A 27,085-nucleotide genomic window follows, 5' to 3' on the forward strand; every position below is an offset into this window, starting at 1 on the left:
TTTATAAGAAGCAGTGCTGGAAATAAAACCTGATGCCAAGCCTTTGTGGTCAACCACAACATACAAGATTGCAGACAACAAATGCCTCATGTCCCTTCTCCAGTTCACAACTAAATTGGCTGTTTCCTTTCACTGTCCATTTTAATAAATTTACAAGTTTATCAATCACTAATATTTTTGTTATTGCCAAGCACCAGTTGTCTCTTTAGTGTTACATGGGGTGGGCTGAAGGAGGCTAGGGTGCTGATTCCTGTCTACAGTAAGTGCCCAAAAAATGATGGTCTCAAGAAAGGCTGGTCAGAAATGCCAACTTAAAGTTTCAGATAAAATGGAAAAACTGAAAAGTACTTACTCATTAAAGTAACTGGTGATTTTTAAGCATCTCTCTCAGTTGATTCTAGATCTCGTCCCTAGATAGCTTTCTTCCTCTCCTGTAGATCATTGTGACCAGACGGGAGATCTCAGAGCTTGGGCTATAGGGGAAATAGGTTAGCCTCTGGGTGCTGCTGTGCTTGCAAGCCAGCGTCTGGGGAAAAGATGACATTTCCGGTGGCATCTGGGGCAAACGACACAAGTCAGCATTTAGTTTCTTGCTTTAGGAAGCGGAAGACTAATGACCGAAGCTTCAAGACTTTGACATGTGTGAAAACATGAAATGGTAAGTCAATACAAAGACAGCATCTTCCTGGAATTTGGTTTTGAGCTTGTTTTCATTTCACCTTTCTCAGTAATCTGGGTGTAGCTTATTTTGACTCTTCCTTTGATTAAACAATTCAGACCCTTGGCTCTTATTGTTCTTGCTGGTGTGGTATGTTCACGGCTGAAAAGGTGGTCAGAAGGAGAAAGGAGGAAGTGAGAAGAAAGAAACAGGGAAATGGTAAGAAGAACTCTACTTTTCTAAATAATATTTAATAGTAGTAATCTTGTGTTTCTGTGCAAGGTGTTACAGTTTACAAACCGCTTTTATTTTTATTTATTTATTTTTTTTGAGACGGAGTTTTGGTCTTGTTGCCCAGGCTGGAGTGCAGTGGCGTGGTCTCGGCTCATTGCAACCTCTACCTCCCAGGTTCAAGCAATTCTCCTGCTTCAGGCTCTGAGTAGCTGGGACTACAGGCACCCACCACCACACCGGCTGATTTTTGTATTTTTAGTAGAGATGGGGTTTCACCATGTTGGCCAGTCTGGTCTCGAACTCCTTACCTCAGGTGATCCACCCGCCTTGGCCTCCCAAAGTGCTGGGATTATAGGGGTGAGCCACCATGGCAGGCCACAAACCGCTTTTAAATCCTTTCACTTCATCTCTCCACTGACGTCTTGATGGAAAAATGGCTCAGTCCACACTACAGGAAACCACGGGCCTGAGCCCCAGCCTCAGCTAGATCCAGTATGTGGCAGAACAAGATAAGAACTTTCTGCTTCCTCCCGTAGTGTTCCACTTGAAACCAGCAGGTAACTCAAGGGGACAGTGTGCTTAAAAGGGAGATGGTTCGTCTGGCGCTGTGGCTCATGCCTGTAATCCCAGCACTTTGGGAGGCCGAGGCGGGTGGATCACTTGAGGTCAGGAGCTCGAGACCAGCCTGGCCAACATGGTGCAACTCCGTCTCTACTGAAAATACAAAAATTAGCTGGGCGTGGTGGTGGGCCCCTGTAATCCCAGCTACTCGGGAGGCTGAGGCAGGAGAATCGCTTGAACCCAGGAGGCGGAGGTTGCAGTGAGCCAAAATCGTCCCATTGCACTCCAGTCAGGGTGACAAGAGCAAGACTCTGTCTTTAAAAAAAAAAAAGGGGGGGGGGAGATGGTCTTCTGATTGATTAGATAAGTGTAGGCATTTGTTTTCTTTTGTCTGGAATAATATGATTTCGGGGAGAGGAATATCACTTTCCCTACAAATACCAAGATGAAAAAGAAAAGGAAATAATGAATCAGAAAAAAAAAGAGAGCGAGAAAATGCATGACTACAGAAGGTCCCCAGTGCATGACTACAGAAGATCAGAATATACCACCCCCAGGTTCCCGTAATCCCAGATCCTTGGGAGGCTGAGGCAGGAGAATCGCTTCAACCCAGGAGGCGTAGGTTGCAGCAAGCCGAGATTGCGCCACTGCACCTCAGCCTGGGCAACAGCGAGACTCCATCTCAAAAATAAAAAATATGCCACCCCAAAATATAGTTATTTGGCATATTTCGAGCTGATTATTCTGAGCAACTGCAGACACGAGTATCTCTGAAAAGCTGTCCTTTTGTAAAATAAATTTATATTTATAAAATAAATCTACATTAGTCAAAGTATCTGTATCAGGAAGAGTCCTGCTCTCAGACAACTTTTATTACCTGGGAGACTTTTTATTTACATAACAAGACATCCTTTATTCACCATACATTTCCTCTCATCACCCTCCTATAACTTGTCACTAGTTCCCTGCAGAAGCACCAAGTCCCTATTCCTTCCTGTAGCTCAGGATAAGCTTCCGTCATCTGGCCTTTCTTTGAGTCTCATATTTTGTGGGTTTCCAGTGTGTGTGCATATAATTAAAAATGTTTTTTCCTTTTCTTTTTTTTTGAATTGAGATTTGGTCTCAATATGTTGCTCAGGCTGGTCTTGAACTGGTAGGCTCAAGTGATCCTCCCACCTCAGCTTCCCAAAGTGCTGGGATCACAGGCATGAGCCACCGAGCCTGGCCAAAATGTTTTTTTCTCCTGTTAATCTGTTTTGTGTCAATTTAATTTGTATCCCAGCCAAAGAACCTAGAAGTAGGGAGGAAGCCATTTTCCCTCCCTTACAGCACAAAATAACTAACCAGCAAGAGTAAGAGATTTCACAACAGTCCTGAATTACATGCTCTGAAGACTTAGCTTTTTTTAATAGTATGCTATTTATGTAAACTGGATTATAATGTGACATAATTGTCTTTCCTTGAAAAATATCATTTTACTTTACATCACTGTCTATTCAGTGTGTGGCTTAAAATTAATTCCATACCTTATGCATTGTTTTCATCCTCTATGGCCATCAATAAAGTTATCTTGCAGTTCCCCATGAGTTTTAGTACAGTCATTACCGTGAAATTTAATAGAATCAAGGCAGAACCCAACTGATAGCTTTAGTATTTTATAATCCAGAGTAGTCTATTACATAACTTTGAAAAATCTGCCATTATTTAGTTCTAGCAATTCTATAAATGAATTGCAAATCTTTCTAGTTCTGTAGATTTCAGCTAGTCTGTGCACTGTGAGAATAAAAGAACAATCTCTGTAATCATCCCAAGACCAGAGAACAGAGGAGCTGTAATAATGCAAATGATAATCACACTTATACTCTTTAAACTTAAAATAAAGTTGAGATCAACAGATTTTCAACTGATTTTCTTGCTTTCAAGAACTTATTATGCTCTATGTAGACAGCTACTATTGCTATTCTGGCCCTATCTCATGTTTCAAAGCTCAGTGAGCCATCTTTTATTTTTTACCCACCAAACTTGGCTTTTTCTTAAACAGTAATGACAGCTTATGCACATAAAATGTTTTACCCTGTGAATGTGCTTTCACACACAGATATCCTTTACTATTAGCAGCTCATTAGTAGTTATAGCCACAGAGAAACTTAAACTTTTCTTTATGCAAGCCATTATCGTTTTATCCACATTTTCTATCTTAAGGAACACAATTATTTTTCTTATCTTCTTGGGAATCCTATAAGTGGACCAGAAATCAGCCCATTAAATATATACATATATATACATTAATTTCAGCTGGCTCGTGTGTGTATGTGCTTAAATCTATTCCTGGGCTGCCTTAAACGAATGGGCCAAATTTGGCAAATCACAAAACTATGTTTTTTCTTTGCTTGTCTGACTTAAACAGTCCACATATTTTTGATAATTTCTCTTCAAAGCACTCACAATTAGTACTTTCAAGCACATATGAATAATGAATAATTTGTTTCTATTAGGGTACGAAATCTTCTCTGATAGCATATTAGGAACTTTGAGATTCTGGATTAAAACTTCTCATGAGTTCGATTTAGTAACAGAACTAAATTTTGCACGAAGTATGTGCAAACTTTGTGTTGATGAACAAGGCAATACTTATTAGGATTTGGGATGTTACAGATGAGAAAAGCCAAATCAGTGATTTCACTATTCAGGATGGATGAAATGAGAAATGTGAATTTATAAAAGATCCCATTCTGTCAGGATTTCTTAAACATTTCCACAAAATTCTTAGAATTCTTATGTTTTATGCAAGTTCTGTATTCTGTTCCAATGCAGCCTAGTGGTTCAGAACATGGCCTCTGCAGGCAGAAAAGCCTGAGTTCAGAGTCCCAAATTAATAATCCAGAAGCTGTGTGACTTTGGGAAAGGTACTCAACCCCTCTGGCCCACTTCCAGTTGTGAAGTTTAAACCTGCAAAGTGCTAAGCAGACTGCTTGGCACTTAGTAAATGCTCATTTTGTTCCAGGGATTAGTATACATGCATCCATGCTTTAGTAATGCAAAATAATTCTTTAAATGACTAACCACTGGAAAAAAACGTAAATACTGACAAGTACCTTGTTTGATGGGCACTGTTCCATGGGCTGGTATGACACCATCACTGCAGGAATAGACTGCGCAAGTGGAGGGGAGATGACAGAAATCATCGTTAGGTCAAGTTGAAGCTCGGGGAGATTGAGCAACTGTCTGAATCACACAGGTTAACTACTGAGCTTGGACTAAAGACCAGGCTTCCTGGGTCCTGGACTCATAGTTCCAGAGCTATAGTTCATGAATTTTTTTCTCTAAGGCTGTAAGCTCTTTTTACAGAGAATAATTTAATGCCCTGCAAGAACTGGGTCTTACATTATTTAGCAATGTCCCTTACCTTTAAACCACAAGCTTAGTTTTCCAATTCCGGTTCTCTCTCCTTTTTTCTTTTTGTTTTTTGAGACAGAGTCTCTTGCTCTGTCACCTATGCTGGAGTGCAGTGGCATGATCTCAGCTCACTGAAACCTCCACCTCTGGGCTCAAGTGATCCTCACACCTCAGTCTCCCACCTACCCCCAGTAGCTGGGACCACAGGAGTGAGCCACCATGCCCTGCTAGTTTTTTGTATTTTTGGTAGAGATGGGGTTTCACCGTGTTGCCCAGGCTGGCTTTGAACTTCTGGGCTCAAATGATCCACCCGCCTCAGCCTCCCAAAGTGCTGGAATTACAGGCCTGAGCCACTGCACCCAGTTTTGTTTTGTGTTTTTTTTTTGAGACAGAGTCTCACTCTGTTGCCCATACTAGAGTGCAGTGGTGCGATCTTGGCTCATTGCAACCTCTGCCTCCCAGGTTCAAGCAGCTCTCCTGCCTCAGCCTCCTGAGTAGCTGGGATTATAGCCATGTGCCACTATACCTGGCTCCTTTTTTTTTTTTTTAAAGTAGAGTTGGGGTTTCACCATGTTGGCCAGGCTGGTCTTGAACTCCTGGCCTCAAGTGATCCACATGCCTCAGCCTCCCAAAGTGCTGGGATTACAGGCGTGAGTCACCGCGCCTGGCCATAAGGTTGTTTTGTCAAGGAAGATAGAAACAGCTTAATATTTTTGGATGTGTGCTATTCTTCCTTTCTTACTTTATTAGATAAACATCCATCGAGTGCTCCCTCGGTTAGGCACGGTGCTTAGCACCTGAGATATGAGATTGAGTAGGATATGGTCTTCTCTATGTTCTATAGCTCACAGTGCAGGGAGGGAAAAACACAGAAGCAGATAACTAGAATTCAATGTTGGGAGTGCATTTATGGCTTTATGTTAGATATCACTTCTATTACTGAAAAGGGATTTTTAAAATTCTACTGAAAACATGAAAATGAAAATAGCGCCATGAAAAGTAGCTTCTAGTCATATTCTTTTATGATGAATATTTGCTTTGCATATACGATTGGCCCATATTGCATCATTTGTTTTATAAATTAATCGTATATCACTATTCCATTTTACCGGTAAAATAGTAGGCTTTTAAGTATTTTTCCCAATTATCACTTACAAAAATATTGTTACAGCTTACTTTTTTTGACCTTCCTTTTTCTTTTAGGGTGCTCTTTTCCTTAACATAGTTTGTTGTTGTGTCTCTGAAATATATTTATTTATTATTATTACTTTTTTCAGACAGAGTGTTGCTCAGTTACCCAGGCTGGAGTGCAATGGCATGATCTTGGCTCACTGCAGCCTCCACCTCCTGGGTTCAAGTGGTTCTCGTGCCTCAGTCTCCCAAGTAGCTGGGATTACAGGTATGCACCACCATGCCCAGCCAATTTTGTATTTTTAGTAGAGGCAGAGTTTCACCATGTTGGCTAAGCTGGTCTTGAACTGCTGACCTCAGGTGATCTACCTGCTTCGGCCTCTCAGAGTGCTGGGATTACAGGCATGAGCCACCAAGCCCGGCCTGAAATACATTTAAATAAATGAAGATGGAGAATCAGACATTACTTTCATTTATCTGAATCTGGTGCAGTTTAATTAATCTGTAATTGTAAGTCTTTGAATCATATGTCAATATTCTATTTTGTTAGTCATGATTTCTAAGTGTTACATAACTGTGGCCCTAGCCACTTTATATGTTGGTATCATGACAGAAGACTCTGATTGTGGTTATTTTCTACCTATGCATTTATTCTTAGTGATATATGTTCGTTAAATTATGGCATAGTTTTAAAATACATGACAAAAATAGCTAAGAGTAAAGAAATGTCTTTGTTTCTGGTTGAATAAACTGACCACGCAAGGTTCCAATTTAAAATAAATTCTAAACGAATCATGTTATTTTCCAGAACTGTTCCTCCTCTCAGTAAATGAAATCAATATCCACCCGGTTACCCCAAGACAGAAATCTCAAGATCATCGGTGACTCCTTCCTCTTCATCTGCCACAAGTAGAGTAGCTTCTATCTCCAAAGCCAGTCTCTGATCGGTCCATTTCTCTTCCTATAGCCTCTGCTTTAGTTCAAATCTAGAATCCTGCTGTGGTGGTGCTGTGGCTTCCAAGTTCATCTTCCTCCAATCCGTTCTCTAAACTACAGTCTTGCTCTTTCTAAGACCCAGATCTTATAATTTTACTTCCCTTCATAAGTTGAATTTAACCTGCTAAATCACATAAAATTTTTCTGAAGATACCAGCCTTTCTGCCTTAATCAAACACATTAGCCAAATCCATAGCATTACTGGGATAAAGCCTGAAGATCCCAAATTGATAAGGCATCTGGATTCCCTTTGATAACAGTATTCAATAACAATGAACACCTACTGAGTATACTATTCCAAGCATTTAAAGTGTATCAACTCTTTTCACAAAATCAACAATAATTATTATTGCTACCATTTATTGAGAGTCTACTTTAATCCAGGTGTTACATATTCATGTATTCATTATTATTACCTTTTTTTTTTGAGACGAAATCTTGCTCTGTTGCCCAGGCTGGAGTGCGATGGCATGATCTTGGCTCACGGCAAACTCCGCCTCCCTGGTTCAAGTGATTCTCCTGCCTCAGCCTCCCGAGTAGCCGGGATTACAGGCATGTGCCACCATGCCCCGTTGGCCAGGCTGGTCTCGAACACCTTACCTCAGGTGATCCTCCCACCTTTGGGATTACAGGTGAGCCCAGCCTATTGTTACCTTTAAAACCACCCTGCAGGGTAGCTCTTACTGTCTCCATGAGGAATATCAGAAAAGGGAAAGGACTTCCTGGAGGGCTGGTTCTGCCTCAAGCCAATCAGCTGACACTAAGCAGTGAAGCCGGAATCTGAGGTCCCTCTGCCTGCCCTGGTCTTTGCTCACCCTGACAACCAGACACCTCACTGTGTCCTGAGCAGCATAGATGCCACACGCACAGTGCCACATAGAGAAGGGTGATGTAAATGAAAATTAAAACACTGTGACAAAGTCAAGCAGGGCATTTGTTTTTGTTGTTGTTAAGTTATTTTTGGTAGATACAGGGTCTCACTATGTTGACCAGGCTGGTCTCGAACTCCTGGGCTCAAGCAATCTGCCTGCCTCAGCCTCTCAGAATGTTGGGATTATAGACATGAACCACTGCACCCGGCCAGTGTCAGTCTTTGTTCCCTACAAGTGAAATCAAAACAGCCTCACACCTGTAAACCCAGCAGTTTAGGAGCCCAAGGTGGAAGGATCGCTTGAGCCCAGGAGTTTGAAACCAGTCTAGGCAACATAGTGAGACCCCATCTATACAAAAATAAAAATAGCCTGGGCAGGGTGACTCATGCCTGTAATCCCAGTACTTTGGGAGGCCAAGGTGGGTGCATCACCTGAGGTCAGGAGTTCGAGACCAGCCTGGCTAACATGGAGAAACCCTGTCTCTATTAAAAATACGCCTGTAGTCCCAGTTACTCGGGACGCTGAGGCAGGACTGCTTGAACCTGGGAGGTAGAGGTTGCAGTGAGCCGAGATCGCGATACTGCACTCTAGCCTGGGCGACAGAGTGAGACTCCGTCTCAAAAAAATAAAAATAAAAAATTAGCCGAGGGTGGTGGTGCGTGCTATACTCAGCTACTCAGGAGGCTGAGGTGGGAGGATCACCTGAGCCCAGAAAGTCAAGTCTGCAGTGAGCTATGATCGTGCCACTGCACTCCAGCCTGGGAGACGAGACCCTGTCTGAAAACAAACGAACAAACAAAAACCAAAATGGCTAAGTTTACAGCACCAAGTCTATCCCTTAACAGTATGACTGCTTTGAGTTCAGGCACGTGTCTAAGGGCAGCCGGTTCAGAGACCTTGACACCTGGTGGAGTCACAGAATCAAGACCCTGGGAAAACTTCTTATAGCTTATTTATTTAAAGCTTTACAATTGTTTACACTGCTCAGGAAAAAAAGAAAAAAAAAACCCAACAAATTATGGGTGTTCAGAGAGCTGTGTTAGCCCACAAAGTTCGAGGGAGAAACTGTCATTCACAGAGCTTGATTAACCACAGACTTAAATTTCAGGAGGAAGTAAGCTATGAAAAATCTGTAACCTCTGCCTGTCATATGCTTAGTTTGTTAAAGAAAACTAGAGAAGGAGCTTGTTATTCTTTAAATAGAAAAGCTCCAAAAAGCCCTAAAATGTTTTATCTGAATAAGTTCTCTCAGTAGGTATCTTAAGAATAATCGATTATAGTCGGGGGTTAGGGGCCAGCTCACAAGACTGATGCAAGTTCTTTAAGTTGTGATTGTGTCTGATGAAGAGGAATGCATACTTACATATTTGTGTAAGGAAGATTTCCTTATTGTCATTTCCTTCCATCGCTTGGTCCATAAAAGCAAAGAGGAAGGAAGGGAGGTCTGTGGGCATACACACTGTCACCCATGCTAAGAGAAAAGGTAGTTGAGAGCTCTGCCTGCCCACGTGCCCATCTGCTGGGTCATCCTTGTCCTATCAGGAGAGAAACAGCACTTCCTTTCCTCAGTGGGACTGGGAGGAGGCAGCAGCCTCAGGCAGCTGGAAGGTGTGCCCCTGGGCCTCACACAGCTCTGGGGAGGTGGCACAGGGCTTCCTCTTTCATAGAGCTAATTAGGTTCTTATCTGTGCTACCAGATGAGCCCAGCTGCCAGCTCCTTACTTCATCTCAACCAATCCAACAGGCTATTCAAACCAACACTGATATTATCCTAGCAATTTGTTTATGTATTTTGGACAAAAATTTAAAGTAATTTAGTCCTCCGTCTGTCACCTTCAGGCTAAAGTCCTTTATTTTCTTGGTGCATTGACCATGGGGCTCCATCTAGGCTCTGAAAGGATATTTCCTCAAGGCCCTGAGCTAGAGACCGCAGGGTAACTCTACATGCTGTTCTCCTAATAAGATTTTGGTAATATCTGATTGTTTGCTAAAATCCCATTCAAAGCTCCTTCTACCTGGGCAGAGCCTGCCAAGTTGAGTTCAGCTTCAGTTGGATGAGTATGTCAAAGTCCCTGGCCATTCGAATAGCCATTTACCTAAGGCAAGAGCAAATGCTGGCTAAAGCATCTAATCACCATTTATTTATGTTGGTGATGTTGGGATTTGAAAGCACAGAGTGGAAGGTAGAAACAGGGTAGTGTCTGTAACTACCATCAGATCTACTTCTTCACTTTCATTTTTAACATACAAGGTCCTTAAAAACACCTTGGATTTTTTTTTTGTTGCGGGGGCGGGGTAGAGATGAGGTTTCGCTATATTGACCAGGCTGGTCTTGAACTCCTGGCCTCAAGTGATCCTTCTGCCTCAGTCCCCCAAAGAAAACCTAGCAGTTGAAATATGATCAATTCATATAAAGAGAAACTGAAAAAAGACTTTTGCCTTGTCCCCAGCAGGCTGAGGAATTACCAAGGAGGCAGGAGGTGGAGCAAAACACACCAAGCCTGATGCCAATTATTGACAATATTATGGTTAGTACTTACTGAGGGCTGACTATGGTTGAAACTGCCTTTGCAAAATTATGACTGAGACAGTGAAAGAGATCTAACTTAACCAACGCTAGCTATCTTGCCTCTAACCTCCAAGCTGTCCTTGTTCATTCCTGGGCATAGGCTGAACTAACTTTGGGAGAAATTTAGTTTATAGTTTAAAACAAAGATGATAACAGCCCTTTGCCAGAGCAGACCTCCTTCTTGTCTGGGGACTAGATGGCCTTTGTAGGACTAACATGAGCCACAAGATTAGAAATTATGGATAGAAGTCATGCAGCTGGAGTCTCCAAGATTCTGACCCTCCCTAAACTGCTCCCAAGATCAATGCTTGAGATATTTTGCAGACCCTGCATGTGATGGATCAGCTGACACCATCCAGATCGGTAAACTGGTTCATCTGATCTTGTGCCCTCCACCCAGGAACTGACTCAGCGCAAGAAGACAGCTTTGACTCCTTATGATTTCATCCCTAACCAATCAGCACTCCTGGCTCACTGGCTTCCCCCAACCCACCAAATTGTCCTTAAAAACTCTGCTCTCCAAATGCTGGGGGAGACTGATTTGAGTAATAATAAAACTCTGGTCTCCTGCACAGTTGGCTTTGCGTGAATTACTCTTTCTCTATTCCAATTCCCTTATTTTGGTGAATTGGCTCTGTCTACGCAGTGGGCAAGGTGAACCCCTTAGGCGGTTACATGGTTATTGCCCCTTTTTTCTCCTTCCTTCCTTCCTTCCTCTCTCTCTCCCTCTTTTCCTCCCTCCTCTTCTCCCTCTTTCCCTCTCTTTCTTTCCTCCTATTCATAAAAACCTATTGAAACTGACTTTGCAAAAATTACAACTAAGAAAATTATGTCAGTGAAAGAAATCTGACCTAACTGACTCCACCTTGCTTCTAATTTCCAAGCTGTTACACCATTCCTGGGTATAGGCTGAACTAACTTTGGCAGGAACTTAGTTTATAGTATAACTTTGAAACAAAGACGATAACAGCCCTTTGCCAAAACAAACCACCTTCCTACCTGAAGACTACACTGTCTTTGCAAGACTACCACCTTAGGTACCAGATTATAAATTATGGTTTAGGAGTCATGCAGCTGGAGGCTGCAGGATTCTGAACCTTTCCAAATTGCTCCTGGGGATAACGTCACTATAATAAAACCTAAGATCAGTGCTTGAGGTATTTTGTAGACCCTGTACTCCATGGATCAGCTGGTACCACCCAGATCGATAAACTGGCTCATCTGATCTTGTAGCCTCCATCCAGGAACTGATTCAGTGCAAGAGGACAACTTAGACTTTTTATGATTTCATCTCTGACCTGATCTATCAGCACGCCCCACTTTCCAACCCCCTACCCATCAAATTATCCTTAAAAACTCTGATCCCTGAACTCTGGAGAGGCTGATTTGAGTAATAATAAAACTCCAGTCTCCCATACTGTGGCTCTGCACGAGTTACACTTTCTCTGTTGCAATTCCCCTGTCTTAATAAACTGGCTCTCTCTAGGCAATGGGCCAGGAGAACCTGTTAAGTGGTTACACTATTGGCTACATTAGTTTATGGTTACAGTATTTACATACAACCTCAATTACAAGGAAAATTAAATGATTACGGAGGCAACTGAACTAGAGTATGCAGATTCTTTTATACTAGGAGTCACTAAGTATATAGTATTTATTGCTAAATTAGAAATAAATGTTATGGCCCATCTGTAGACAATAAGGCAAATTCAGAGGAGCAATTAAGAGCCACCCAGAACCTTTACTTTTAGATGCATGACCTGCCTCCCCTGGTCTGTAGGCAGTGGAGGATTAAGGAAACAAAGTGCAAGGTAGCCCTGGGAGTAAATTAACAGCATAATACACACTTCAAGAACACCCAGAGATCTGTGAGTGAGACCAGGAGTTGCAAAGTTAAATGGCTGTAGGGACCAGACATGAGATACAAATGAATAAATGAGCAGGGTTTGTTCTTTGTATATAGACTCACTTTGCATATTAAACATGGAAGAGTATCAGGAAGTGAAGGACCTCTTCAAGGAGAACTACAAACCACTGCTCAAAGAAATCAGAGAGGACATAAACAAATGGAAAAGCATTCCATGCTCGTGGATAGGAAGAATCAATATCATGAAAATGACCATACTGCCCAAAGCAATGTATAGATTCAATGCTATTCCCATTAAACTACCATTGACATTCTTCACATAATTAGGAAAAAAATTTTTTTTAATTCATATGGGGGTTGGGCGTGGTGGCTCACACTTGTAATCCCAGCACTTTGGGATGCCGAAGCGGGCAGATCATTTAAGATCAGGAGTTCGAGACCAGCTTGACCAACATAGCGAATGAAACCCTGTCTCTACTAAAAATACAAAAATTAGCCAGGCATGATGGCACATGCCTGTAGTCCCAGCTACTTGGGAGGCTGAGGTAGAGGATCGTTTGAGCCTGGGAGGCGGAGGCTACTTTTAAAAAGTCAAAAAACAACAGATGCTGGCGAGGTTGTGGGGAAAAAGAATGCTTTTACACTGTTGGTGGGCGTATAAATTAGTTCAACCATTGTGGAAGACAGTGTGGCAATTCCTCAAAGACCTAGAGGCAGAAATACCATTAGACCCAGCAATCCCATTACCGGGTATATACCCAAAGGAATATAAATCATTTTGTTATAAAGACACATGCATATGTATGTCCATTGGAGCACTAGTAGCAACAGCAATAAATGAAATCAACCTAAATGCCCATCAGTAATAGACTGGATAATGAAAATGTGGTTCATATACACTGCAGAATACTATGCAGCCATAAAAGGAATGAGATCATGTCTTTTGCAGGGACAGAGATGGAGTTGGAAGCCATTATTCTTAGCAAACTAATGCAGGAACAGAAAACCAAATATTGCATGTTCTCACTTATAAGTGGGAGCTAAATGTTAAGAACACATGGACACCAAGGGTAGGGAACAACACACACTGGGGCCTGTCGGAGGGTGAGAGTTGGGAGGAGGGAGAGAATCAGGAAGAATTGCTAGTGGATGCTGGGCTTAATACCTGGGCGATGGGATGATCTGTGCAGCCAGTGACAATGGCACATGTTTACCTATGTAACGAAACTGCACAACCTGCACATGTACCCCTAAACTTAAAAGTTGGAAATAAAAAATTTTAAAAAATTAAAAAAAGAAAAGAGAAGGCTGGGCACGGTGGCTCATGCCTGTAATCCCAGCACTTTGGGAGGCCGAGGCAGGTGGATCATCTGAGGTCAGGAGTTTGAGACCAGCCTGGCCAACATGGTGAAACTCCATCTCTACTAAAAATACAAAAATTAGCCGGGCATGGTGGCGGCTGCCTGTAGTCCCAGTTACTTGGGGGGCTGAGGCAGGAGAATCTTTTGAATCTAAGAGACAGAGGTTGCAGTGAGCTGAGATCATGCCACTTCACTCCAGCCTGGGCAACAGAGCCAGACTGTCTCAGGAAAAAAAAAAAAAGAAAGAAAAGAGAAGTAATTCTTTACCATAAAAAATATACAGAGGTGAAAGTATAGTGGTAAATGAAAATTAATAGCCTCAGTATTGGGAACAATTGGGATTAGTGAGGATTCTGGCAAACTGGAGACCGCATGTGTCATTTAAGAGCACAGTGGCCACTCTGCTCTAGTAGATTACTTCATGAGGGAATATGGCTTTAACTTGCCAAAATTCCAATTTTTCAAAAATAAAAAAACTGTAAATATATATTTTTATGACCTGTATCCTGATTTTTAAACATTTCCTCAAATAAAAAGTTACTGCATAGGTAAAACCAAACAGTTTTGCAGTGTTGCAATTTTTTTTCTTTTTTCTTTTTTCTTTTTTTTTTTACTAATGTCTAGACGTGAAGGAGTCAAATTCAGGCAAATATCTGGGAATCAGGGACCACATAGAATCAGATCAAACTGGGGCTGTGGGTAGAAGACATGTGAGCAGTGAGGACTGCAGAAGCTATGAAAGAACTAGAGATACAAAGTTCTGAAACTATCTTCGCCTTAGGAACAGACTTTCTCTTCTAGCTGTAGCAAAAGCCAGTAATGGTTTCCCAGGCAACATCCAGTCTGGCATAACCTGGAAGCTCATGTGCTTCTGCAATGCGGTATCATCTTTTGATGGGCAAATTTTGACATAATTTTCCAGACTTTTAACCAATCCAGGAATGGAAGCTTAGAAAGTTCTATTGAATATCAACTCCCTGTCATTGCAAATATTAACCCTTCTATTATGTGCAAATAACTCTTAATGAATTCTCATTATCTTAGTAGCACATTAGAATCAGGTTCCCGAAGCCTGAATGCTTCATAAGTATCCTCTAGGTGATATTTATATTTTATTTGTGGTGCTTACAATGAATATAGATAACTGTATATTTGTAACATCAATATACTAACTAATATAGTACTTGATCTAAATGGCTTTAAATATTTCTTCATAATTGGGCAGAGCTTAGTGGCCTGTTTTCAGATAGATGCTCAGGTTTACACATACCACTCCTCAAAGACAAACTTAAAAATATTTGCTTCCAGGCCTGGTGCGTTGGCTCATGCCTGTAATTCCAGCACTTCGAGAGGCCGAGGTGGGCAGAACACTTGAGCTCAGGAGTTCAAGACCAGCCTGGGCAACATGGTGAGACCCCCATCTCTACAAAAATACAAAAAATTAGCTCTGTGTGGTTGTGCACACCTGTAGTCTCAGCTATTCAGGAGGCTGAGGTGGGAGGATCACCTAAGCCCGGGAGGTTGAGGCTGCAGCGAGCCAAGATCGCACCATTGCATTCCAGCCTGAATGATACAGTGAGACCTTGTCTTAAAAAAAAAAAAAGAAAAAAAAATTTCTTCCTTTGTTAAGGAATAACAATAAAATACTGCTGGGCGGTATTGTAACGCCCAACCTTGTTTTTACTAACCCTGTTTTTAGAATCTCCCTTTTCCTTTAATCACCTAGCCTTGCTTCCACCTGAATTGACTCTCCCTTAGCTAAGAGAGCCAGACAGACTCCATCTTGGCTCTTTCACTGGCAGCCCCTTCCTCAAGGACTTAACTTGTGCAAGCTGACTCCCAGCACATCCAAGAATGCAATTAACTGATATGAAACTGTGGCAAGCTATATCCGCAATTCCAAGGAATTCGTCTGATTGATAACGCCCAAAGCCCCGAGTCTATCACCTTGTAATAGACTGAAAGCCCCTGCACCTGGAACCGTTTACTTTCCTGTAACCATTTATCCTTTTAACTTTTTGCCTACTTTATTTCTGTAAAATTCTTTTAACTAGACCCCCCCTCCCCTTTTCTAAACGAAAGTATAAAAGAAAATCTAGCCCCTTCTTCGGGGCCGAGAGAATTTGGAGCGTTAGCCGTCTCTTGGCCGCCGGCTAAATAAAGGGACTCTTAACTCGTCTCAAAGTGTGGCGTTTTCTCTAACTCGCTCAGGTACAACAGTATCAATAACCACACTATCTGAAACTTTTTAAAAGCCTTTCAAATAACTTCAAACAAATGTCTATATTGTTTTTTAGAACACTGGGGAAATAGAATTTAACTGAACAACTGTGTCTTTTAATCCACATCGCATATGTCTATTATTGTTTAAGTCTCATTATTATTTTTTCCACTTACTCTGCAGTGATCTGAACTGACATGGCCTAGCGTTACTGGTCCAGCAGAGCAGTGGAATTCTGTAGGCACACTGCACTAATATCAGCAAGGCATTTGGTGAGGGCATTTGCTGCCAAGTTTTGGAAATTATGATAGAGCTGCTACAAACATTCAAATGCAGGATTTGGGGTGGTCATAAGTCTTTAGCTCATTTGGATAAATGCCAACTCACTTGGGTAAATGGGAGTACAATTGCTGGATTCTATGTTAAGACTATGTTTAACTTTGTAAAAGCTGCCAATCTCTCTTGTGAAGTGGCTGTGGCATTTTGCATTCCTACCAGCAACAAATGAAAATTCTTGTTGCTCCACATCCTCACCAGCATTTGGTGTTGTCAGTGTTCTGATTTTCTAACCACTCTAATAGGGGTGTAATAGTATCTCATTGTTTTAGTTTGTAATTCCCTAACGATATATGGTATCGAGCATTTTTCCATGTGCTTATTTGCCATCTGTATGTCTTCTTTTGGTGCGGTGTCTATTCAGGTCTTTTGCCCGTGTTTTTACTTGGGTTGTTTGCTTTCATATTGTTGAATATTAACACTTTACATATTTTGGATAGAATTTTTTTTTTTTTTGAGGCAAGATCTGTCTTTATAGCCCAGGCTGGAGTGCAGTGGTGTGAACTTGGTTCACTACAACCTCCCAGGGTTCAAGCCATCCTCCCACCTCGGCCTCCTGAGTAGCTGGGACTATAGGCTTGTGCCACCATACCTGGCTAATTTTCATATTTTTTTGTATTGTAGTGATGTGGTTTCACCATGTTGCCCAGGCTGATATTTTGGATAATACTTCTTAATCAGATATATTTGCAAATATTTTCTCCCTGTCTGTGGCTTGCCCTTCTATTTTCTTAACAGTATCTTTTGCCAAGCCAAAGTTCTTAGTTTTATTGAAGTCTCACTTATCAATTTTTCTTTCATGGATTGTGCTTTTGGTGTTGAATCTACAAATTCACAACTAAACACAAGGTCACCTAGAGTTTCTTCTGTTATCTTCTAGAAGTTTTGCAGTTTTATATTTTACGTTTAAGTCTATGATCCACTTTGAGTTAATTTTTGTGAAAGGTGCAAAGTCTGTGTTAGATTAACTTTTTTCTTATTTTGCATGTGGATGTCCTGTTGTTCTAGAACCATTTGTTGAAAAGATTAGTCTTTCTCTATTGAATTGCCTTTGCTCCTTTGTCAAAGATCAATTGACTGTATTTATATAGGTTTATTGTTCTATTTGTCTTTTCCTTCACAAATGCCACACTGTCTTGATCATTATAGCTTTATAGTAACACTCGATGCCAGATAGTGTCAGTCTTTCACTTCTGTTTTTTACAATATTATGTTGGCTATTCTGGGTCTTTTGCATTTTCTTATAAACTTTAGAATAAAATTATTAATATTCATAAAATAACTTGCTGATATTTGAATGTGGATTGTGTTGAATCTATAGATCAAGTTATCAGGAATAACTGGTAGCATGAGGAATTTGAGTCTTCCTATCCATGAGCATGAAATACCTCTTCATTTATTTAGTCATTTGATTTCTTTCATCACAGTTTTGTAGTTTTCCTTATATAGGTCCTTAGATTTATACCTAAGTAATTTTTTGGTGCAAATATGAATGGTCTATTTTTTATTTCAAATTCCAGTTGTTCATTGCTGATATATAGGAAAGCAATTACATTTGTATACTAACTTTGTGTTATGTGACCTTGCTATAATTACTTACTATAATAGTTCCAGGATGGTTTTTTGCTGTTGTTGATTCTTTGGGATTTTCCTTCTTTTCTTTTTTCTTTCTTTTCTTTTTTTTTTTTGAGATGGAGTTTAGCTCTTGTTGCCCAGGCTGGAGTGCAATGGCACAATCTCAGCTCACTGCAACCTCTGCCCCCTGGGTTCAAGAGATTATCCTGTCTCAGTCTCCCGAGTAGCTGGGATTACAGGCATGTGCAACCATGTCTGGCTAATTTTTTGTATTTTTAGTAGAGACAGGGTTTCACCATGTTAGCCGGGCTGGTCTCGAACTCCTGACCTCAGGTGATCCGCCTGCCTTGGCCACCCAAAGTGCTGGGATTACAGGTGTGAGCCACCACGCCTGCCTTCTTTGGGATTTTCTACATAATCACATCATCTGTGAACAAAGTTTTATTTCTTTCTTCCTTCTCAATCCGTTTACCTTGCTTTTTTGTTTGTTTGTTTTTTGTTTTTTGTTTTTTTTTGGTCTTACTGCATTATTTAGGGCTTCCAGTACAATGCTGAATAGGAGTAGTGAGAGGGAGGGGACACCCTTGCCTTGTTCTTGATCGCAGGGAGAAAGAATCTAGTTTCCTAAGATTAAGCATGATGTTAGGTGTAGTTATTTTGCAGTTATCCTTTATGAAGTTGAGATCCAGTTCCCCTCTACTCCTAGTTTGTTGAGGGATTTTTCTCTAAACTATGAATGAGTGCTGGATTTTGTCAAGTGCTTTTCTGCGTCTGTTAATATGAGCATATACATTTTTCTTCTTTAGCCTATTGATACGATAAATTACATTAATTGATTTTCAAATCAATTGAACCACCCTGTATACCTGGAAAAAAAAGCATTTTGTTGTGGTGCATAATTCTTCTTATACATTGTCAGATTTCATTTGTTAATATTTTGTTGAGAATTTCTGGATTTATGATTGTGAAAGATATGAGACTGTAGTTTTCCTTTCTTTTAACGTCTTTGTCTGGTTTTGATATAGGATTAATGCTGGCCTCATAGAATGAGTTAAGAAGTGTTTCCTTCACTTCTATTTTCTGGAAGCAACAGTAGAGAATTGGTATCACTTCTTCCTTAAATGTTCAGTAGAATTAGCCAGTGAACCCATCTGGGCCTGGTACTTTCTGTTTTAGATGGTTATTAATTATCAGTTAAATTTCTTTAATATATATTGGCTAATTCAGATTATCTATTTCTCTTTGTGTGGGTTTCAGTAGACTGTGTCCTTCTAGGAAATGGTCTATTTTCATATAAATGATCATATTTGTGGGCATAGAGTTGTGACTAATATTCCTTTAATATTCTTTTAATGTACATGGAGTCAGTAACAATGGCCCCTTTTTCATTTCTGATATTAGTAATTTATGTCTTCTCCGTTTTTTTGTATATCATTGTATTTTATTTTATTTTATTATTTATTTATTTATTTTTTTGAGACAGAGTTTCACTCTTGTTGCCCAGGCTGGAGTGCAATGGCGCAATCTGGACTCACTACAACCTCCGCCTTTTGGGTTTAAGCGATTCTCCTGCCTCAGCCTCCTGAGTAGCTGGGATTACAGGCACCCACCACAATGCCCAGCTAATTTTTTGTATTTTTAGTAGAGATGGGGTTTCACCACATTGGCCAGGCTGGTCTCAAACTCCTGACCTCAGGTGATCCACCTTCCTCAGCCTCCCAAAGTGCTGGGATTACAGGCGTGAGCCACTGCACCTGGCTATCATTGTATTTTAATATGCAATGACTTTTTTTTACAAGCGAGGGCAGATATGTTTATATATATATATATATATATATATATATATATATTTTTTTTTTTTTTTTGAGACAGAGTCTCACTCTGTCACCCAGGCTGGAGTGCAGTGGTGCAACCTCAGCTCACTGCAACCTCTGCCTCCCAAGTTCAAGTGATTCTCCTGCCTCAACCTCCTGAGTAGCTGGGATTACAGGTGCCTGCCACCATGTCTGGCTAATTTTTATATTTTTAGTAGAGATGGGGTTTCACCATGTTGGCCAGGCTGGTCTATCATCTGTTTTTTTTTTAAATAAACTGCCAATTTGTGTACTTTGCCTACTTTTCTATTTTATCTAAGGATTATTACATATTAAGTGTATTAACACTTTGGCCTGCCATCCATGCTGCAAATGTTTTCATTTCAGCTTATTATTTTTCTGTTAATTTTATGTTCATATTTTTTCATATATAAAGTTTATTTTTTATATATTTTTTAATTTTTAAGATAGAGTCTTGCTCTTTTGCCCAGGCTGGAGTGCAGTGGTGTGATCTTGGCTCACTGCAGCCTCCGTCTCCTGGGTTCAAGCAATTCTACCTCAAACTCCTGAGTAGCTGGGATTACAGGCGCCCACCACCACGCCCAGATAATTTTTGCAATTTTAGTAGAGATGGGGTTTTACCGTGTTGGCCAGGCTGGTCTCGAACTCCTGGCCTCAGGTGATCTGCCTGCCTCGGCCTCCCAAAGTGCTGGGATTACAGGCGTGAGCCACGGTGCCCAGCCCATATATAAACTTTAGATGAAGTTTTTCAGTGTTTTTAAATTGTTTCTTCCTTTGCTACTGTGCTAAATAATACCTAAAACTTACTGAGCATTTACTGTATGTCAGGCAACAAAAACAGATTTATATGTATTACTTAAGTTAAGCTTGAACAATCCTTGAGTTAGGTACTATTATCTCCATTTTATGGATCAGAAAACTGAGGCACAAATAGGTTGAGTATCTTGTTTCTGGTAGGCACATCTAGTAAGTGGCAGAGCCAGGATTTGAAGCTAGTTGCTCTAATGCCAGACACTTAGCTACTAAGTTCTACTGCCTCCTAGCAAAGCACTCTTAAGTTGAAGTTGATATTATTTACCTACTTTTTTATGGTTACATATTTTTAAAAAGTTACACACATAAACACTCTACTTTAAAAATGTCAATATATTCAAATTTTGTAACATAGTGTTATATGTAATAGTCTTTGCAAAGTTAAAAGAATTCATTTATTTTGGAACTGAAATTAATGCATCACCTGGTTTGACTAATCTTTGGAAAATTCGGCTAATAGAATATTGGAAGGTGTGGGAAGAATTGTAATAGAGACCAGAAAACTAAGCAGTTTTTTAAAAATGTAATTATTAAGTTCAAGAAAAAAGCAAATGGTTAATAAAACATAACCATAGCCCGTATATTATAACATTAAGTTCTGACTGCTATCTGCATGGGCATAATGAAATGAATAATGAATATTTAACTGTACATAAAACGTGAATAGAGGGTGAGGAAATGAAGAATGAAAAAAGTGGGAACAGACAACTCTGGTAGACTCAGGTATGATTTTCTTAGATCTTCCTGACTCACTTCAATATCTGATATTAAACTCTACTGGGGCTGCTGTGAGCAACCTTCTTGTTTCTGGCCCTTACTGCAGCATGTTACTTACAGGGGCTATACCTTCCTCAATACAACACCCATCCCTCCTCTACTCTACTATGGTGGGGTTTTTTTGGGGGTAGTTGCTGCCTCTAAGTGAATTTAGAAAGATAATCAGAGGAAGGAGGGTGGGTAGAGGGAAAATGAATAAATTTGTAGTCACCAGCTATTAGATAGGTTTGGATTGTACACATAATTAATATGGAGAAAAATTGTTTCATTTTCTCATGATCCTCATTTTCTCCCTCGAGACATAGCTGTCACCTTCAGAAATATTTCTTTTTTTCTTTTTTTTTTTTGAGACAGAGACTCCCTCCATCGCCCAGGCTGGAGTGCAGTGGCATGATCTCGGCTCACTGCAACCTCCGCCTTTTGGGTTTAAGTGATTCTCCTGTCTCAGCCTCCTGAGTAGCTGGGACTACAGGTGTGTACCACCATGCTCGGCTTATTTTTGTATTTTTAGTAGAGACGGAATTTCGCCTTGTTGGTCAGGCTGGTCTCGAACTCCTGACCTCATGATCCACCCGCCTCCGCCTCCCAAATGCTGGGATTATAGGCGTGAGCCACCGCGCCCGGCCTACTTTTAGAAATATTTCTAAAGATGAATTCCAAAAGACTAAAACAGGCTTTTCTTCCCCCCTCTCATACAAGAACACATTTCTTCATTTAACAAGTTAAACATATAATACTAATAAATAATTCACAATACTCAAAATGAAGATAATAACTTTAAAGAAGAGGAATTATGAAACAGGATAAGTGGCCAGTGTTGTTTCTGAACACACCAATGCCATTTACTCTCGAATTTAGCCACATGGCACCTTTCTCTTCCTCATTAAAACCCTGGCCACATATTGCTGCTTCTCCCATCTAAGGTCTGTTCTTTAAATAGCACATGGAACTCCGACCGGTATGACCTTTCTTGCTGGCAGGTCATCTGAGAATATTAACTGGAGTACTTTGTCCCACAGTTCTTAGAAGAGCAGGAGACCTCAATATTCTGAGAAGCTTCACTGTTGAAAGTCTAAGTAGTTTGCCAAAAATGATTGATTTTCTTTACACTAAGGAAATTTCTCTTGTGTTTGCAATAAGTAGCTATCAAAGGGACATTTGTGGTTCTAAATTAGTTCCAGCACCTGTAAAGAGACCCATCCCAGCAAGGTGCGGTGGCTCACGCCTGTAATCCCAGCACTTTGGAAGGCCTAGGCAGGTGGATCACAAGGTCAGGAGTTCGAGACCAGCCTGACCAACATGGTGAAAGCCCATCTCTACTAAAAATACAAAAATTAGCTGGGCGTGGTGCTGCGCGCCTGTAATCCCAGCTATTCAGGAGGCTGAGGCAGGAGAATCACTTGAACCCAGCAGGTGGAGGTTGCAGTGAGCTGAGATCGTGCCACTGCACTCCAGCCTGGGCGACAGAGTGAGACTACATCTCAAAATAAAAAAAGACCTATTCCTGAGAGGAGGCAGGCAGTGGGGAGACAGATGTGTTTCAGGAGCATGGAGGGAAGTTATCTGAAAAATGCTGGCTGCAAAGGGCAAGCGGCCAGTCCTGCAAGGAGGTCTCAACACAGTATGACCAAGGGCCCTGCAGGTGGCAGAGCACAGCAAAAGCACAGCAAGAGCATGTGGTATTTATTCAAAGCCAAGGGAGGTAGGCAGGAAACCAGAATGCAGCTTAGTGAGGGCAAGAGCAAGGCAGGGCCCCAGCCCCAGCAAGACTGAGCAATGAAATGGCTTTAAAATAACAACAATCTGCAGTTATCAAAACTGGGGCCAAAATGGCAGACACCCTGAAATAAACTGGTGAAATGCAATCTTAAAACAGATGAACAGCAAATGAGCTAGAATCTTGGAGACTATTTGGTTGCCTCATATGATTTATAGGACTGGAGCAATGTTGCTGATCCTTATACTGAAATTTATGTCACGGGGAGAAAATATAATTCTACCTTACTAGAGAACCATGATTGAAGCTACTCAGGGCTGAGTGGGCAGAAGTATATCTTTGTCTCTGAGGGAAATTGTAAGACATGCTTGTAGTTTATAAAAGTCATCCATAATTTTTAATCTTTTGTTTTGGGGGTCAGCCAAAATCCTACACCCTAAATATTGTAATCCAGGTGAGTGAAGGCAGTAATCTGAATTACCATGGTGATTAAGGGTTGGGGAGAAGGTGATGGGCTGAAACAATGACTGGAGTGGAAAGGGGGAAGGGGGCAGGAATTCAGGAATTGTGAGCAGGGAATTATTATAAAGAATGGTTCCCTGGTTTCTGCATTGGCTTGAACAACTCTGAGTGGACAGTGATGCTCATAGGAAGTGGGGACGGTCAGATGCCGGAATGCAAAATCCGGTCTCACTTTGTACTTCCTGTGTGAACATGAGTCAATTACTCAACCTCTCTGAGGATACAACAAATTTGAGAGTTCATATTTTGGTACATATGAGAGTCTACTAATTGTTAAGCCCTACAGTAAGTGATGAGAGTAATAAGACAAATAGAATACAGCTCTTGAATTCATTTTTTGCAGTCAGCTAGGAGAGACATGCAAAAACAATTAGCAAAATACAATGGGAGACGCGCTAAAATATCTGTGTGCATAAAGCATTCAGTAAGCCCAGAATAATGTACTCTGCTTGCAAATACGGGGATAAGGAAGGTCTCATGTAGACGTGAGGAAAGAAGAATGGACATTGGAGCTAGGCTTGAATGAATAGTTTCACCAAAATACATTTTCTTTGTGATCTTAGACAAATTAATCTCTCCGAGCCTTAGTTTCCTCAGCTGGGGTTAATGATAGTACTTGTCTCAAGGAATGATGGTTAAATGAAATAATGCATGAAAAATTCTCAGCACACTGCCTGTTAAACAGCAAGAACTCCATGAATGTTTGCTATTTTTATTACCATTATTGCTATGGAGAGCCCTGGGAGTCAGTCAGTTCTGATGGACTCAATGATGTATCAAAGTCACAGCTAGTTAGTACCGGAGACTGGACCAGGATCCAGGCTGCCAATTTTATTCTCTAAAATGAAAGGAGGGCTCTGCCCTCGTCCAATTCCACTTTTTCCAATGAAGATTAAATTGGATTCTTTTATGTAAAGTGGACTCTCCAAGTGACTTTTCCCAAAGGAAAGTTTTGAATGAAATCATTTACCGTTTGAATGAGCTCATATCCAAAAGGAGCACCCATTTGGATAGAGCCGATCAGTCTGCAGTATATACAATTTCACTTTGCTTACTGGTCATCTCCATTTTTTTTCCAGGCTACATATTTTTCTTATTTCAGCTTTCTAAACTCCCTGTTCTCTGCAGCCTATTTAATTGACTTTCATATCAAAGGAAAGTGAAAGCAAAAATAGGTTTTACTTATAATCAACATGCATTTACTGTTTGTCGTGATTTAGAAGCTCTTTGCTGGCACTGTGGAAAGAGGCAAAAAAAAAAAAAAAAAGCGTAGCCTCCATTTTTGAAATAGTTAAAGCAAGCCAGATCCACATAAAATAAGAAAACAGTAATTCTAGAACAATGTATAGATATTCTACAGTGATACGGGGTGGATTGAATACATTTATACAAAGGAGGCAAATTAAATTGGTGTTCTATTGAGTTGGAGTTAATGAGGATGTACAGAGAGAAAACAATCAATCATTTCTGTGGCAAGCGCCATGTTAGGTGCTCCTATAGAGTATCTAAAGAAAATGATGTCTGAGTTAGCTCAAGAAAATGGTAATGGACTCAGATTGGCAAAGAGAAAGGCAGGCAAGTGGTTCTCATCAGAATCACCAGGTCCTAAAAAAAAACACAACACAACAAAACAAAAAAACCAAAAAACCCCCAAAACTTTTGTGTCCAGGCCGCACCCTCAGTGATTCTGCCTCAATTCCTCAGGGTGAGCAGCCCAGGTGTCCAGCTTTATGAAGGTTCCCAGGGGAATCTATTTTGCAACCTGGGCTGAAAACCTCTGCTTTAGGGCAAAGGCTGGATGATGACTATGCCCAAGTCCTGGGTGGAGAGAGGCAGGCCTGCGGTATTTCTTCTTCCAGATTGCAATGGAAACATGACTTCCCCCAATTTGCCTAGGATGAGAGTAAAGTGAATGCATTGGGTTGTGAACATGTGAACGTTTGCCTGGGGAGGGTCAAGGTGAGGATTTGGGAGAAATAATCTTTTGAGATCTTATAGAACTGCTGAATGCTGACACTGGGGTATAGAATTAGGAAGAAACTTAGAGATTTTAAACAAAAATAGTGGTCTCTGAGGAATTAAATGTATGGAGTTGTAAAGCTGGCAGAAGATAAAGGAGTGAAAAAAGTCTGGAAACAGACAGCTCAGGGCTTTAGGGTCAGTGGTGTCCCTTTGTAAAAACGGCTTCAATTCAACCTCATTTGTAAATGGGCATACTCATAGTAGCCCTGTGTGTCTGTTGGGAAGGTGATGTCACCAAGCCTATATTATAAAAATCGTAAGATGTTCATTTTGCTTCTTCCTCTTTCTTTGTCCTTGTCTTCCTCCATGCATGTTTGCTTGCACATAGTCATTTCGTTAGAGGGTAGTCATTAATAAGTGATTAACTTCATATCCTGACCCCCAGGGGCTGTCTGCAAGATTAATGAACTGGTTTTTCTTTTAAAGAACAATGATCCTTAGGTCATGGAGACCTCCTTGATGGCATCCAGAAGTTCGATTGGCTGAGGGACACAAGCAGCTTTCATCATCAGAGAATCTCACCTCCCACATATCTACCTTACTCGTAAAAGCCCCCCAGTTATGTTCAAAGACAGGTGGGGTTTGAGAGGTGCCTCTCGCACCCTCATGCTGTAGCCAATTTGAATAACCTTTCTGTGCTCCTAAGCACTGATGTGTCAGCGTTTGGCTTATTGGCATCAGGTACTCAACCTAAATCTGCAACAGTATGAGATAACATGCAGAGAGCACAGAGTGCCATGCCTGCCACGCAGAAAGCAGTAAGCATGAGTTAGTGTTACTATTGTTGTTTGAAAGGATCAAGATTCTGTGTAAATGAGTCACAGGTAACTAACCTGCACAATGTGCACATGTATCCTAAAACTTAAAGTATAATAAAAAAGAAAGAAAAAAATGAGTCACAGGTATCCCAGACGCAGGATTTGCATAGCTGCTATAAAGAGGGTTTCCCACTGAAACTGGTGTAGGCATAAAGAACCTTGTGTTTCTCGTACAAAGGGAATTGAGAGAAACCACTTCATCCCTAACCTGCAGGGAGCTGGAGGAAGAAAGGCCTCGAAGAGGCGACCAAAGTGAATGCATGGGTGCCAAAGGTTGGAGACCAGGACAAACAGGAAGTGGGTTAGAACAGACGGAACTTGGGTGAGGTCTGTATCTATTTTGGAAACTGAAGCCCAGAACTGGGGCCACAATGCGGCAGGCTTTCACTTGCTCCCTTTTATGAACCAACCAGCACCATGGGAAGAACGGGGTGGGATAGACTGAGAGACAACTGAATTGTATGCATTCTTGCTTTTTGGCTGATTATTCCAACTCAGGATTACACGAACTAATGCATGTGAAAGCATTTCCTAAATAACAAAACACTATGCAAATAGAGTATTAACATTTTTCTTCTGTGTAGAATTTATACCTAGAGATTCTCTCAAGTGATACTGAAGTAGTTTGTGCACTTCAAGCAGGTGTCTGAGCACAGTGCATAGAGGGGGGTCTGTGGGACTGGGAGTGGCCAAGGGAGGAGCCGAGCAGGGCTGGAAGAGCTGACCCAAGAGGCAGCTCTTCTGTGGATCCCAAGCCTGGAGCAGCAGAAGTTATGCTGAGGTTTTGCCAAACATCCCCAGAGT

The 27,085-nt window shown here is 41.0% G+C and overlaps 1 protein-coding gene and 1 long non-coding RNA gene across 18 annotated transcripts in view; one reads left to right on the top strand and one right to left on the bottom strand.

The window, feature by feature from the left end:
- PCED1B (PC-esterase domain containing 1B) overlaps positions 1-27,085 on the bottom strand; it is a 156,859-nt gene that overhangs the window by 19,484 nt on the left and 110,290 nt on the right. For 2 of the 7 annotated variants that reach the window (XM_063593072.1, XM_063593073.1), the window contains one exon: positions 4,549-4,605. The exons of 2 other annotated variants lie outside the window; for them this stretch is intronic. In XM_063593072.1, the coding sequence (XP_063449142.1) occupies positions 4,549-4,590 (42 nt within the window). In that variant the 5' untranslated portion in view covers positions 4,591-4,605. Of the gene's footprint in view, positions 1-352; positions 557-4,548; positions 4,606-27,085 lie in introns of those variants that run through there. 3 more of the 7 variants (XM_063593074.1, XM_055095721.3, XM_063593075.1) reach the window with 3 other exon arrangements.
- Positions 451-13,590, top strand: LOC103782833 (uncharacterized). Of its 11 annotated transcripts, none has more exons than XR_010108828.1 (7): positions 451-658; positions 778-877; positions 6,127-6,248; positions 6,789-6,889; positions 7,407-7,608; positions 10,299-10,376; positions 10,742-13,590. It is a non-coding gene; the product is annotated as an uncharacterized LOC103782833 (long non-coding RNA). The 11 variants fall into 11 exon arrangements; XR_008620422.2 differs by having other exon boundaries at positions 7,431-7,608; XR_010108829.1 differs by lacking the exon at positions 6,789-6,889 and having other exon boundaries at positions 743-877; positions 7,431-7,608.

This window comes from Pan paniscus, chromosome 10 (genome assembly GCF_029289425.2).
Source record: "Pan paniscus chromosome 10, NHGRI_mPanPan1-v2.0_pri, whole genome shotgun sequence".
Lineage (NCBI taxonomy): Eukaryota > Metazoa > Chordata > Mammalia > Primates > Hominidae > Pan > Pan paniscus.